Raw genomic sequence first — 15,134 nt, 5'->3', positions numbered from 1 at the left:
TTTGGCCTCTCCTCTGTCCAGAGAAGACAACAAACAAAGCAGATGTTTGACGAAAATCTTTAGTAGCTTGTAAATAATACTTTAAAGCACGAACCACGTCAAGATTGTGTAATAGACATTACACCACTTCTCTCTTACTACCTCCATGCTTGTTGAGAGTTGCAAGAGAATGACTGGATATGGCAGTTAGGGGAGGAGCTATATAGCAGCTCTGCTGTGGGTGATCCTCTTGCAACTTCCTGTTGGGAAGGAGAATATCCCACAAGTAATGGATGATCCGTGGACTGGATACACCTTACAAGAGAAACATAATTTATGTAAGAACTTACCTGATTAATTCATCTTTCATATTGGCAAGAGTCCATGAGCTAGTGACGTATGGGATATACAATTTAATCCCATAAGTAAGGATGAAATCCGTGGACTCGTCATATCTTGTAAAAGAAATAAGAATCGCAGCCACCATCCCAATAAAAGTGAGCCAGAACCTTGTATACAGTCTATACTTTTCTGTAAGCACCCAAGCTTTCTCCCAGCCCTGTGCCTGTACTCATGGCTGTCTCAAAAACAAACACCCTCCATACAAGAGGGAATAATGTCCCAGCATAAGAAGCCTAGTAATTCCCTAAGACTTATGCCACTGTAAAAAAAATAAAGTTCCCACTTTCTTCTGAGAATACTCCCCAGAGTGAATAAAGCTAGCACTTACCTTAAATGCTGACCGACAGCAGGCCAGCCCAGCAGGTGTATGAGGTCCTCTCCCTCCCATAGCCCTGTGGAAGATAATAAGCCTGAGTTACATGCGCTTAGGCTATCTGGACTAGGACAGCATAAATGTATAGGAGGCGCAGTGAGAATTATGCCCCACCAGTTCCTAATGCTCTAAAGCCACCAAAAGCTCTCCTGTGGAGACTGATATGGACTAGGCTACTCCCCAGAACAAAGCAGCACAATCTTGCACTACTTTAAAAATAAAAAACTCTTGATTGAAGAATCGTTTCTAACACCTCACTTTACCTCTTCCTATCACTAACGTAGGCAAAGAGAATGACTGGGGTGGGAGGGAAGGGAGGAGCTATCTAACAGCTCTGCTGTGGTGCTCTTTGCCTCCTCCTGCTGACCAGGAGATCTATATCCCATTAGTAATTAAGATGATCCATGGACTCGTGTCTTAAAGAAATTACACTTTTTTTATTTTGCGCTATCAGTTTAAATGAATATCACCGTAAGAATTGTTTAAAATAAATTTTGAAGAACAAGAGGCTCAAAATAATAACTGAATATCCATATAATCTAAGGAGTTCTAATAAAATAAGGGACTTGAATGTTTATTAAAAACAATTGTCCTCAAGAGCCCCCTGTACCAAAGCCCAGGCCAAAACAAGTCTACCACTAAGTGGTATCTAACATCGTATACATCATTACTGTACGTGCCAGAACGCTGACAGACCGCATAATGAACGCTGACAGAACTCAGAATGCTCTCGCTCTGCAGACATAGAAACTTATTTCACCACATTGTTCTCTTAAACTGGAGAACAAAAAATACAAACCACGCTCCGTTCTCATTGCGGAGAACGAGGCGGAGCTATAAATCTACAGACCTAGAACAACGAAAATGGCACTGCTTCGCTTTTGGCGAGGAAGGAGGCATGGAAAAAAACTAGGCAAAGAAATGAAGCACATTACATTGCGCTTCAGTCCGCCAATAGCTTAGACCAGAAAAGGATTCTAGCAGCCTGAAAAATAACAAAACTGGCTGCAGTTATTAAAACACACATTCTGGAATAAATCCCCTAGTAGTAGCGCCACTAATAGACAGAGTGCGCCCTAATAACAGTCTCCGTGCAGGAAATAGAGGCTGCCAAAGCTAGCTGCCGTTTTCTTCTGGCAGCCTAACGTCAAAGCAGCCAAAAACATGAAATAGTGATTTCCACTAAACATAAAAATGCCATACAACATTCTTAAAGATATAAAACATTTTTAATGAGCCAAAATTAGAGATTAACCCCTTCCTTTCCGTAAAGGAGTTCAACTTTAAGTCTCCATGCCACATTGAAGTGCGTGCCCCTGCCCTTCAACATCCTTACTTAAGGATGCAGAGTCCCATAAGTAAGTACAGAGGGTCCCTTTTAACCCATTCTGTGCCGGTCTCCTCCCTGAGACAAAAAGGTGCTTACCTGTACATCCAGCTGTCCGGCAGGACAGCTCACTTGGTTTGAGAGGGTGCCATCCCTCACATGGACCTGTGGAAAAAGACTGAGTAAGCTTACTTAGGCTATCTGAATAGGGCAGCAAAACTGTTTGAGAAAATGCAGTGGGGATTGTACCCCACAAGTTCCCAATTGCTTAAAAGCCACCACAGCCCTACTGAAGAGGCTGACGTGGGCTAAGGCTAGACCCCAGGAAAGCTGAGAGCAAATCTACTCTGCTTTAAAATAATAAAATCTTGATTGTAGCATCAAACACCAAAACTTCCCACCTCCTTGCACCGCAGGCAAAGAGAATGACTAGGGGTTATGGGTAAGGGAAGTGACACCTATATAGCAGCTTTGCTGTGGTGCTCTTTGCCTCCTGCTGGCCAGGAGTGATATTCCCACTAGTAATTGATGATTCCGTGGACTCGCCATATCTTAGGAAAAAAAAAAATTCTCCTGTTTTTTCCAGGGAAAAATTGAAATTTTAAGAAAAATTGAAAAATTAAAAATGCAGCATGGAGTTGTTTTAGGAGGCGGCCCATTATAGTTCAGCACCTGTGTAGCGCAGTAAAATTAGGAAGTTGCATGCTCTAAACGAATACTAAACCCACATTTTTTTCTTTCATGATTCAGATAAAGATGCGGGTAAGAGAAACACCGACGATACAGAAGCAGCAGAAAGTGTTTCTGGAATGAGAACTTTGAAAGAAAAAAAAAAAAAAATTTTCCAAACTCTAGATGATGGTCTCACCATTTTACTGAGAGGACGACAACCCCCCCCCCCAAATTTTTTTTTTTTTACTGGCAAGACTATAGGTAGACATTATGCTGTGATGGGGGGGGGGGGAGGTTGAATCATTTAGATAAAGGTTATAAAGATAAACTAATTTGTCACCTATACTGTCAATTAAGGTCTGAGAGGACAGAAACTATCTACTATACAACAACTATCACCCACTGTGGGAGGTACAAGCAAAACTAAAGCCTTTCACCTGCAGGGCCCCCTAGAGGCAGAAATACATACATCTCTTATTTGAGCATTGGAGGTATACCTCGCTTATACAGTAGGTTAGGGACCGGAGCCATGCTGTAAAGTGAAAACCGCCTTCGTGAAACAAGGCAATTTTTTTTTCTCTCAGTGTGTTTAACAACTTGAAAACATATTAGGAGTGCAATAGCACTAAGTTTAGTTTAACACTAGCACGGTACAGTAATTTAATTTGGTATTCAATAAAAACTCTACAGTACCTATAAAATAGTGACAATTACTGCAGTAAAATGTGAGCACAATGTTATCTGACACATGAACTAGCAGTGTCACACTCAATTTTTTTAAAAACAGATAAGAAGCAGTTCAACAGCTTAGAAATAAGCATATGAGCCTACCTAGGTTTAGCTTTCAACAAAGAATACCAAGAGAACAAAGCAAATTTGATGATAAAAGTAAACTGGAAAGTTTAAAATTGCATGCCCTATTGGAATAATTTAAGCTTAATTTTGACTAGACTGTCCCTTTAAGTTGCCCCTTATCGGTTTCCCCTGCAGTAGACAATTACAGATATATAAAAGGCAATAAAAGACTGTCCAAACAGGGCAGTACGGAGCAGGATAATATAAAAAAACAGAATTTATGTTTACCTGATAAATTTCTTTCTCCTACGGTGTGTCCGGTCCATGGCTTCATCCTTACTTGTGGGATATTCTCTTCCCCAACAGGAAATGGCAAAGAGAGCACACAGCAAAAGCTGTCCATATAGCCCCCCCTCTGGCTCCGCCCCCCAGTCATTCGACCGACGGTTAGGAGAAAAAGGATAAACTATAGGGTGCCGTGGTGACTGTATATATATATATATATAAATACTTGTGGGAACCAATACCAAAGCTTTAGGACACTGATGAAGGGAGGGAACAAGTCAGGTTACCTAAACGGAAGGCACCACAGCTTGCAACACCTTTCTCCCAAAAACAGCCTCCAAAGAAGCATAAGTATCGAATTTGTAAAATTTGGCAAAAGTATGCAGAGAAGATCAAGTCGCTGCCTTACAGATCTGATCAACAGAAGCCTCGTTCTTGAAGGCCCATGTGGAAGCCACAGCTCTAGTAGAGTGAGCTGTAATTCGTTCAGGAGGCTGCCGTCCGGCAGTCTCATAAGCCAATCGGATGATGCTTTTCAGCCAAAAGGAAAGAGGTAGCAGTAGCTTTCTGCCCTCTCCTCTTACCAGAATAAACGACAAACAAGGATGATGTTTGTCTGAAATCCTTTGTTGCTTCTAAATAGAATTTTAAAGCATGGACCACATCTAGGTTGTGTAACAAACGTTCCTTCTTCGAAACTGGATTCGGACATAGAGAAGGAACAACTATTTCCTGGTTAATATTCCTATTGGAAACCACTTTTGGAAGAAAACCAGGCTTGGTACGCAAAACTACCTTATCTGCATGGAATACCAGATAGGGAGAAGTACACTGCAAAGCAGATAATTCAGAAACTCTTCTAGCAGAAGAAATAGCAACCAAAAACAGAACTTTCCAAGATAGTAACTAAATATCTATGGAATGTAAGGGTTCAAACGGAACCCCTTGAAGAACTGAAAGAACTAAGTTTAGACTCCATGGAGGAGTCAAAGGTCTGTAGACAGGCTTGATTCTGACTAACTCCTGTACAAACGCTTGTACATCTGGCACGGCTGCCAGACGTTTGTGCAACAAAACAGACAGAGCAGATATCTGTCCTTTTAGAGAACTAGCTGACAAACCTTTATCCAAACCCTCTTGGAGAAAGGAAAGAATCCTAGGAATTTTGATTTTACTCCAAGAGAATCCCTTGGATTCGCACCAACGGATATATTTGTGCCATATCTTATGGTAAATTTTCCTAGTCACAGGTTTTCTGGCTTGAACCAGAGTATCTATAACTGAATCAGAAAACCCACGCTTAGATAGAATCAAGCGTTCAATTTCCAAGCAGTCAGTTGCAGAGAGACTAGATTTGGATATTCGAATGGACCTTGTACTAGAAGATCCTGTCTCAAAGGTAGCTTCCATGGTGGAGCCGATGACATATTCACCAGGTCTGCATACCAAGTCCTGCGTGGCCACGCAGGAGCTATCAGAATCACCGAGGCCTTCTCCTGTTTGATCCTGGCTACCAGCCTGGGAAGGAGAGGGAACAGTGGAAACACATAAGCTAGATTGAACGATCAAGGCGCCACCAATGCATCCACTAGCGTCGCCTTGGGATCCCTGGATCTGGACCCGTAGCGAGGAACCTTGGAGTTCTGACGAGACGCCATCAGATCCATATCTGGAATGCCCCATAGTTGAATTAACTGGGCAAAGACCTCCGGATGGAGTTCCCACTCCCCCGGATGGAAGGTCTGACGACTCAAAAAATCCGCCTCCCAGTTGTCTACTCCTGGGATGTGAATTGCAGATAGATGGCATGAGTGATCCTCCGCGCATTTGATAATCTTGGATACTTCTCTCATCGCCAAGGAACTCTTTGTTCCCCCTGATAATTGATGTACGCTACAGTCGTCATGTTGTCCGACTGAAATCTTATGAATCTGGCCTTCGCTAGTTGAGGCCAAGCCAGGAGCGCATTGAATATCGCTCTCAGTTCCAAAATGTTTATCGGGAGAAGAGACTCTTCCCGAGACCATAGACCCTGAGCTTTCAGGGAGTCCCAGACCGCGCCCCAGCCTAAGAGACTGGCGTCGGTCGTGACAATGACCCACTTTGGTCTGCGGAAACTCATTCCCTGAGACAGGTGATCTTGAGTCAACCACCAGCGGAGTGAATCTCTGGTTACCTGGTCTACTTGAATCTGGGGAGATAAGACTGCATAATCCCCTGTTCCGCTAGAAGGTACCCTAGCACCTTTGTGAAAATTCTGGGAGCAGTGGCTAAACCGAATGGAAGAGCCACAAACTGGTAATGTTTGTCCAGAAAGGCGAACCTCAGGAACTGATGATGATCTTTGTGGATAGGAATATGCAGGTACGCATCCTTTAAGTCCACAGTAGTCATATATTGACCCTCCTGGATTGTTGGTAAAATCGTCCGAATGGTTTCCATTTTGAATAATGGAACTGAGGAATTTGTTTAGAATTTTTAAATCCAGAATTGGCCTGAAAGTTCCCTCTTTTTTGGGAACTACAAACAGGTTTGAGTAAAAACCCCAACCTTGTTCCGCTGTTGGAACTGGGTGTATCACTCCCATCTTTAATAGGTCTCCTACGCAATGTAAGAATGCCTGTCTCTTTATCTGGTCTGAAGATAAGCGAGACATGTGGAACTTTCCCCTTGGAGGAAGTTCCTTGAACTCTAGAAGATACCCCTGAGAGACTATTTCTAGTGCCCAGGGATCCGGAACATCTCTTGCCCAAGCCTGAGCGAAGAGAGAAAGTCTGCCCCCTACTAGATCCGGTCCCGGATCGGGGGCTACCCCTTCATGCTGTCTTGGTAGCAGCAGCAGGCTTCTTGGCCTGTTTACCCTTGTTCCAGCCTTGCAATGGTTTCCATGCTGGTTTAGGCTGGGAAGCATTACCCTCTTGTCTAGAGGCTGCAGAGTTAGGAGCCGGTCCGTTCCTGAAATTGCGAAAGGAACGAAAATTAGATTTGTTCTTAGCCTTAAAAGGCCTATCCTGTGGGAGGGCATGGCCCTTTCCCCAGTGATGTCTGAAATAATCTCCTTCAATTCAGGCCCGAAAAGGGTCTTACCTTTGAAAGGAATATTAAGCAATTTTGTTTTGGACGACACATCCGCCGACCAAGATTTTAGCCAAAGCGCCCTGCGCGCCACTATAGCAAAACCTTAATTTTTTCGCCGCTAATTTTGCCAATTGAAAAGCGGCATCCAAAATAAAGGAATTAGACAACTTTAGTGCGTGAATTCTGTCCATGACTTCATCATATGGAATCTCCATTTGGAGCAAATTTTCTAGTTCCTCGAACCAAAAAGACGCCGCCGTGGTAACAGGAATAATGCACGAAATTGGTTGAAAAAGAAAACCTTGCTGAACAAATATATCTTTTTAAGCAAACCTTCCAATTTTTTATCCATAGGATCTTTGAAAGCGCAACTGTCTTCAATAGGAATAGTTGTGCGCTTGGCTAATGTTGAAACTGCCCCCTCTACCTTAGGGACCGTTTGCCATGCATCCCTTCTGGGGTCGACAATGGGGAACATTTTCTTAAATATAGGAGGGGGAACAAAAGGCACACCAGGCTTCTCCCACTCCTTAGTCACTATGTCCGCCACCCACTTGGGTATCGGAAAAGCATCAGCGTGCACTGGGACCTCTAAGAATTTGTCCATTTTGCACAACTTCTCTGGAATCACCAAAGAAACAGAATTTATGCTTACCTGATAAATTACTTTCTCCAACGGTGTGTCCGGTCCACGGAGTCATCCATAACTTGTGGGAATATTCTCTTCCCCAACAGGAAATGGCAAAGAGCACAGCAAAAGCTGTCCATATAGTCCCTCCTAGGCTCCGCCCACCCCAGTCATTCGACCGACAGACAGGAGAAAAACAGGAGAAACCATAGGGTGCCGTGGTGACTGTAGTTAAAGAAAGAAATTCATCAAACCTGATTAAAAAACCAGGGCGGGCCGTGGACCGGACACACCGTTGGAGAAAGTAATTTATCAGGTAAGCATAAATTCTGTTTTCTCCAACATTGGTGTGTCCGGTCCACGGCGTCATCCATAACTTGTGGTAACCAATACCAAAGCTTTAGGACACGGATGAAGGGAGGGAGCCAATCATGTTACCTAAACGGAAGGCACCACGGCTTGCAAAACCTTTCTCCCAAAAATAGCCTCCGAAGAAGCAAAAGTATCAAATTTGTAGAATTTGGCAAAAGTGTGCAGGGAAGACCAAGTCGCTGCCTTACATATCTGATCAACAGAAGCCTCGTTCTTGAAGGCCCATGCGGAAGCCACAGCCCTAGTAGAGTGAGCTGTGATGCGTTCGGGAGGCTGCCGTCCGGCAGTCTCATAAGCCAATCGGATGATGCTTTTCAGCCAAAAGGAAAGAGCGGTAGCAGTAGCTTTTTGACCTCTCCTCTTGCCAGAATAAACGACAAACAGAGAAGACGTTTGTCTGAAATCCTTTGTTGCTTCTAAATAGAACTTTAAAGCACGAACTACATCTAAATTGTGTAACAAAAGTTCCTTCTTTGAAACTGGATTCGGACACAAAGAAGGCACAACTATTTCCTGGTTAATATTCTTGTTGGAAACAACCTTTGGAAGGAAACCAGGTTTAGTACGCAAAACAACCTTATCTGAATGGAACACCAGATAGGGCGGATTACACTGCAGAGCAGATAACTCAGAAACTCTTCTAGCAGAAGAAATAGCAACCAAAAACATAACTTTGCAAGATAACATCTTGATATCTATGAAATGTAGAGGTTCAAACGGAACCCCTTGAAGAACTGAAAGAACTAAGTTCAGACTCCAGGGAGGAGTCAAAGGTCTGTAAACAGGCTTGATCCTGACCAAAGCCTGAACAAAAGCTTGAACATCTGGCACAGCTGCCAGTCTTTTGAGTAACAAGACAGATAAAGCAGAAATCTGTCCCTTTAGAGAACTCGCTGATAATCCCTTATCCAAGCCTTCTTGAAGAAAAGAAAGGATCCTAGGAATTTTGATCTTACTCCATGAGAATCCCTTGGATTCACACCAACAGATATATCTTCCATATTTTATGGTAAATTTTTCTAGTTACAGGTTTTCTGGCTTGTACCAGAGTATCTATCACAGAATCCGAAAATCCACGCTTAGATAAAATCTAAAAGCAGAAAAGTCTGCCAACTGTTTCCCCCAACTGAAGTTCTCATCTCAACAGTCCTATGTGGAAACAGCAAACGATTTTAGTTACTGCTGCTAAAATCATACTCCTCTCACAAACAGAACTCTTCATCCTTTTCTGTTTCAGAGTAAATAGTACATACCAGCACTATTTTAAAATAACAAACTCTTGATAGTAGAATAAAAAACTACAACTAAACACCACATACTCTTCACCATCTCCGTGGAGATGCTGCTTGTTCAGCGGCAAAAGAGAATGACTGGGGTGGGCGGAGCCTAGGAGGGACTATATGGACAGCTTTTGCTGTGCTCTTTGCCATTTCCTGTTGGGGAAGAGAATATTCCCACAAGTTATGGATGACGCCGTGGACCGGACACCCAATGTTGGAGAAATCACAATCAAGGGTAGCTAGCACCTCCTTAAGCAGGGCGCGGAGATGTTCTAGCTTAAATTTAAATGCCACAATATCAGGTTCTGCCTGCTGAGAAATTTTTCCTGTATCAGAAATTTCTCCCTCAGACAGACCCTCCCTCACTGCCAACTCAGATTGATGTGAGGGTATAACAGATAAATTATCGTCAGCGCCTACTTGCTCATCCTCTGTATTTAAAACTGAGCAATCACGCTTTCTGGGAAATGCTGGCAGTTTGGATAAAAGATTTGCTATAGAATTATCCATTACTGCTGTTAATTGCTGCATAGTAACCAGCATTGGCGCGCTAGATGTACTAGGTATCGCCTGCGCGGGCAAAACTGGTGTTGACACAGGAGAGGATGATGAGCTATCCCCACTACCTTCATTTGAAGAATCATCTTGGGCAACCTTATTAAATGTAACAGTACTGTCCTTACTTTGTTTTGACGCCATGGCACAATTTGCACATACATTTAAAGGGGGAACCACCTTGGCTTCCATACACACAGAACATATGCTATCTGAAGATACAGACATGTTAGACAGATTTAGGCAGGCTATTAATGCAATAAAGACGATTTTAAACAAAACCGTTACTGTCTCTTTAAATAATAAAGAGAGCACACTATTTCTGAATGTTTGAAAAACTATCAAGGAAATATCCGATCTTTATAAAATTTACACCCCAGTGTCTTAATGCTTTAACAGTATTGCACACCAATTTTCAAGTCTCTAACCCCTTAAATGAGCAAACCGGAGCTAATAGTTCAATTTACCGGTTTAAAATACACTACAGTCCCTGCCACAGACTTTGCTGCGCTTTTACCTTCCTTAGGGGTTATTCCCACAGAATATAAGCCTTCCTGAGTCCGTTTTTCAGCCACAGGACCCTCTCACATGAAGCTGCATGCACTACCTTGAGAAGTAACTGCGCAACTGAGGCGCGAAAATGAGGCCTCCTCCCTCTGCATACCAGAGTGAAGGGGCCTTTCTGACTAGATTAGGCGTCTAACCAAGTGCCAGGCGTAATTAAACGTTCCCAAATGTGTTTTAAAGTTTACAAAACACTCCAAATGTCATATAAATACGATATAAACCAATCGATTTAGCCCACAATAGTGTCAACCAGCATAGAGCCCAATTATAAGCCTTAATTCTGTTACTGAGTCTAAGAAAATGGCTTACCGATCCCTTAAGGGAAACTGACAGTCTTCTAGCATTACTATGTCTTGTTAGAAAAGAGACTGGTCATACCTGGGGCAGATAAGTCTGCAAATTGTTCCCCCCAACTGAAGTTCTCTGGTTTCAACAGTCCTGCGTGGGAACAGCAATGGATTTTAGTTACTGGTGCTAAAATCATACTCTTTTAACAGAACTCTTCATCACTTTCTGTTGTAGAGTAAATAGTACAAACCGGCACTATTTTAAAATAAACTCTTGATAGAAGAAATAAACTACAACTTACACCACATACTCTTTACCATCCCCGTGGAGATGCTACTTGTTCAGAGCGGCAAAGAGAATGACTGGGGGGCGGAGCCAGGGGGGGGCTATATGGACAGCTTTTGCTGTGTGCTCTCTTTGCCATTTCCTGTTGGGGAAGAGAATATCCCACAAGTAAGGATGAAGCCGTGGACCGGACACACCAATGTAGGAGAAAAGGGATTCCACACAGCTTTGTTTGCACAAACAGATAAATATAAAAATAGTTCAAACATTGTGGTACCCATTTAGTTTATAGAAACTAAACCTTTACACTTATTCTCAATATTTAAACTAAAGTAATTGTAAAAATTCATCTACATATTTTAAGGCTAACATTTGCTTTGAATACATCTAGCATGTATTTCACCCCTTTAATACAATCTACACCCACAAATCTTGAAGCCAAGCTCTGATGATCAGGGTACTTCACCACCTCCACCAGTCCTGAGAGCTTATCCCACACGTTGAGAGATTACAGCATAACAGAAACTGGAGAGGATTTTCTCAGAAAAGGTGTGCTAAAAAAGGCTAACCACCTTTAGTGCACCTGTGCTACTGTGAGTGCTAAAGCCAAATACCCGAAGGAAAAAAAAAAAAAAAACCCTGCGCAAATGAATGAAAAAAACAAAACTGTGCAACATCTGAGCATGCTAAAATGAACACTAAATTTAAAGCAATGGCAACGATAAAAAATAATAAAAAAATATATAGTAAAATAAGGTGCACAAATATAGGTCCACAAACTATATGAAGCATGTTTATTTGTTCAGTCTAATAGCTGGTGGGCTATAAAGGTGCAAGTACTTACCTCAGCACCTTCGTCCACTGCTTACCTCAGCTGCATCAACAGCATCTCAACTGTGGGGATTGGTGGACAAGTCCACATTTAACCTGGTAAAGGGCTGGGGGATCCACAGGCAGCTCACTGTAGAGCAGGGGATTGGTGGACAAGTCCACATTTTACCTGGGAGGCATGTGACATTTCTCACTGAGAACATATCTTTCACTGCCAAGCTGATAACTTCTTGTCTACCCCTCTGACCGACAAGGTACTGTTAGGAGGAAATGGGCCTTAGATTGGTTAGAGAACTCTCCTTTCAAGGCAAGTAGATCAGCAATTCACTTTCACTTCACTCATTAAGGAGGCAAAATAAAATGAGGATCATGGGAAGTGGGAGACATTTAAAGCTCTGGTGTTGGAATATCTTTTGCCTCCCTCTAGTGGACAGGAGGGGAATGCCCACACATGTCGTGGACTCTCACCATCTGATGAAATTTTTTTTAACTCTTCTGCTTTTTTTATTGTGCAGAAAAATAAAAAAATAGACTCACAAAGGCACTGAACAGACTGCAGTTCTGGCTCATCCCAGCTTACCTCAAAGTTCATGGAAATTGGTGGTCGAGCCCATTTTTTCTTATCATTGGTCGGCAGAAGCTCAATCTCAGCACTGATCTGAGATTCCTTCATTCCAGCCATGCGCTTTATCCTGAAACAAAGGCAGATAGGATTAATCAGAAAACAATCCAAATAATGGGTGGGGGGGGGGGGGTTTGGAACAAAACGAAAATTTATGCTTACCTGATAAATTTATTTCTTTTTTGACACGATGAGTCCACGGATCATCTTAATTACTAATGGGATATTCACCTCCTGGTCAGCAGGAGGAGGCAAAGAGCACCACAGCAGAGCGGTAAAATAGCTCCTCCCTTCCTTCCCTCCCACTCCACTCATTCGACCGGTTAGGAAGAGAAAGGAAAAGCCAAGGTGCAGAGGTGTCTGAAGTTTAAAATAATCCATAACCTGTCTAAACACACAGGGCGGGTCATGGACTCGTGTCAAAAAAAGAAATACATTTATCAGGTAAGCATAAATTTTCTTTTCTTTTTTAAGACACTATGAGTCCACGGATCATCTTAATTACTAATGGGATTCAATACCCAAGCTTGAGTACACAGATGATACGGGAGGGACAAGACAGGGAACCTAAACGGAAGGCACCACTGCTTGAAGAACCTCTCTCCCAAATGCGGCCTCAGCCGAAGAAAAAAAGACAAACTTATAGAACATAGAAAAAGTGTGAAGAGAGGACCAAGTTGCAGCCTTGCAAAACTGCCACTGAAGCTTTATTTATGAACGCCCATGAGGAAGCAACAGTCCTCGTGGAATGAGCCGAAACTCTCCAGGGAGGCTGCTGCCCAGTAGTCTCATATGCAAAACCTATGATACTCTTCAACCAAAAAGAACGTAGGCGTAGCATTCTGTCATTTACGTTTTCCTGAGAAAAACACAAACAATAAAAAACGACTGACTAAAGACTTTAATCGTCTGAAAGTAAAACTTAAAAGCACGGACTACATCCAGATTGTGTATAAGTCCTTCCTACTAAACAGAAGGAATAGGACACAATGAAAGAACAACAATCTCCAGATTAATGTTCCATCAGAAACAACATTTGGAAGAAAACATAAGTTAGTACGTAAAACCACCTTTTCTGAATGGAAAATAAAATAAGGAGACTCATACTATAATGCCGAGAGTTCTGACACTCTCCAAGCAGAAGAAATAGCAACAAAAAAGAAAACATTCCAAGATAAGATAATAACTAAGGAATGTATAGGCTCAAAGGGAGCTCCTTGAAAAACTGAGAACTAAATTAAGACTCCATGGTGGAGTAACTAGCTTGCATACAGGCCTGACAAAATGAATGAACATCTGGGAAACCCGCCAGACGTTTGTGCAACAAACTAGATAGAGCCGAGATCTGGCCCTTTAGAGAACTCGTAGAAAACCCTTCTCCCAATCTTGGAGAAAAGAAAAAACTTCTAGGAATCCTAACCCTACTGCATGAGTAGCTCTTGGATTCACACCAATAAAAAGGTATACGCAGCAAATCTTATGGTAAATCCTTCTAGTCACAGGCTTAAGAGCCTGAAACATGGTCTATGACAGATCAGAAAAACCCCGCTTGGATAAAATTATTCAATCTTCAAACAGTCATCTACAGAGAAACTAGATTTGGATGAAAAAAGGGCCCCTGAATCAAAAGGTTCTTGCGCAACGGAAGTCGCCAAGGTGACAACCCCTGGGAGAGATGATCTAGAGACCACCGCCATTGAAGAGAGTCCCTTGTCTCCTGCTCCAGAGTTATTTGAGGAGACAAGTCCGTATATTCACCGTTCCATTGCCTGAACAAGCTTAACTGCAGAGGTCTGAGATGGAAACGAACAAACGGGATGATGATTAACTCCATGCACTGAACTACTGATGGCCGAGGAGTGGACTGAAAAGGCTAGACAAGGATCTATAATCTAATTTCCAGACTTCTGTCAGAAAAATCTACATGGACAAGGAGTCTATTATGGATCCCAAGAAAGTGACTATTGTTTGTAACTAAGGAACTCTTTCCCAAATTTACCTTCCATCCGTGAGGTCACAGGAAAGATAACACTAAATCGGTGTGGGATTTTGCTTGTTGAAAAGATGGTGCCTGGACTAGAGTGTCATCCAGATAAGGCGCCACCCCAATGCCCCGTGACCGGAGTACAGCCAACAGAGACCCCAAAACCCTTGTGAAGATCTGGGAATGGTGGCCAGGCTGAAAGGAAGAGCCACGAACTGGAAGTGTTTATACTGGAAGGCAAATCATAGAAACCTATCCTTGAGAAGGGCATGTAGGAACGCTTCCTATAAATCCACAGATGTCATGAATTGACCCTCCTGGATTAAGGGAAGAATGGAACGAAAAGTTTCCATCTTGAAGGACGGAACCCTGAGAAATTTAGACTCAAATTTAAAATTAGTCTGAAGGTTCCCTCCTTTTTGGGAACCACAGAGTGGAAGAAAAACACTGACCCTGTTCCTGTACTGGAACGGGAACAATCACTCCCAGGTCAGAGAAGTCTCCTACCCGATGTAAGAACACCTCTCCATTTGTCTGCAGATAAACTCCAATTCGTATCCCTGAGACACTATTTCTATTGCCCAGGGATCCTGAAAGTCCTGAACCCAAGCCTGGACGAAAAAGTAAAGACCGCCCCCTACCAGATCCGGTCCCGGATCGGAGGCATGCCCTTCAAGCTGTTTTGGATTCAACAGCAGGCTTCTTGGATTGTTTACCCTTATCCCAAGACTGGTTGGGTCTCCAAGTATGTTTGAATTGTTCCGGTTTAGAGGAAGAAGAGAAAGAATTTACCTTGTGATATCCGAAATAA

The 15,134-nt window shown here is 42.7% G+C and overlaps 1 protein-coding gene across 2 annotated transcripts in view; it reads right to left on the bottom strand.

Moving 5' to 3' along the window:
- AP2M1 (adaptor related protein complex 2 subunit mu 1) overlaps positions 1-15,134 on the bottom strand; it is a 237,324-nt gene that overhangs the window by 26,987 nt on the left and 195,203 nt on the right. For both annotated transcript variants that reach the window (XM_053710328.1, XM_053710329.1), the window contains exon 10: positions 12,298-12,409. In XM_053710328.1, the coding sequence (XP_053566303.1) occupies positions 12,298-12,409 (112 nt within the window). The remainder of the gene's footprint in view (positions 1-12,297; positions 12,410-15,134) is intronic.

Source organism: Bombina bombina, chromosome 4 (assembly GCF_027579735.1).
Source record: "Bombina bombina isolate aBomBom1 chromosome 4, aBomBom1.pri, whole genome shotgun sequence".
NCBI lineage: Eukaryota > Metazoa > Chordata > Amphibia > Anura > Bombinatoridae > Bombina > Bombina bombina.
Note: the sequence above shows the minus strand (reverse complement) of the source record. Positions and strands in the feature narration are given on the sequence as shown.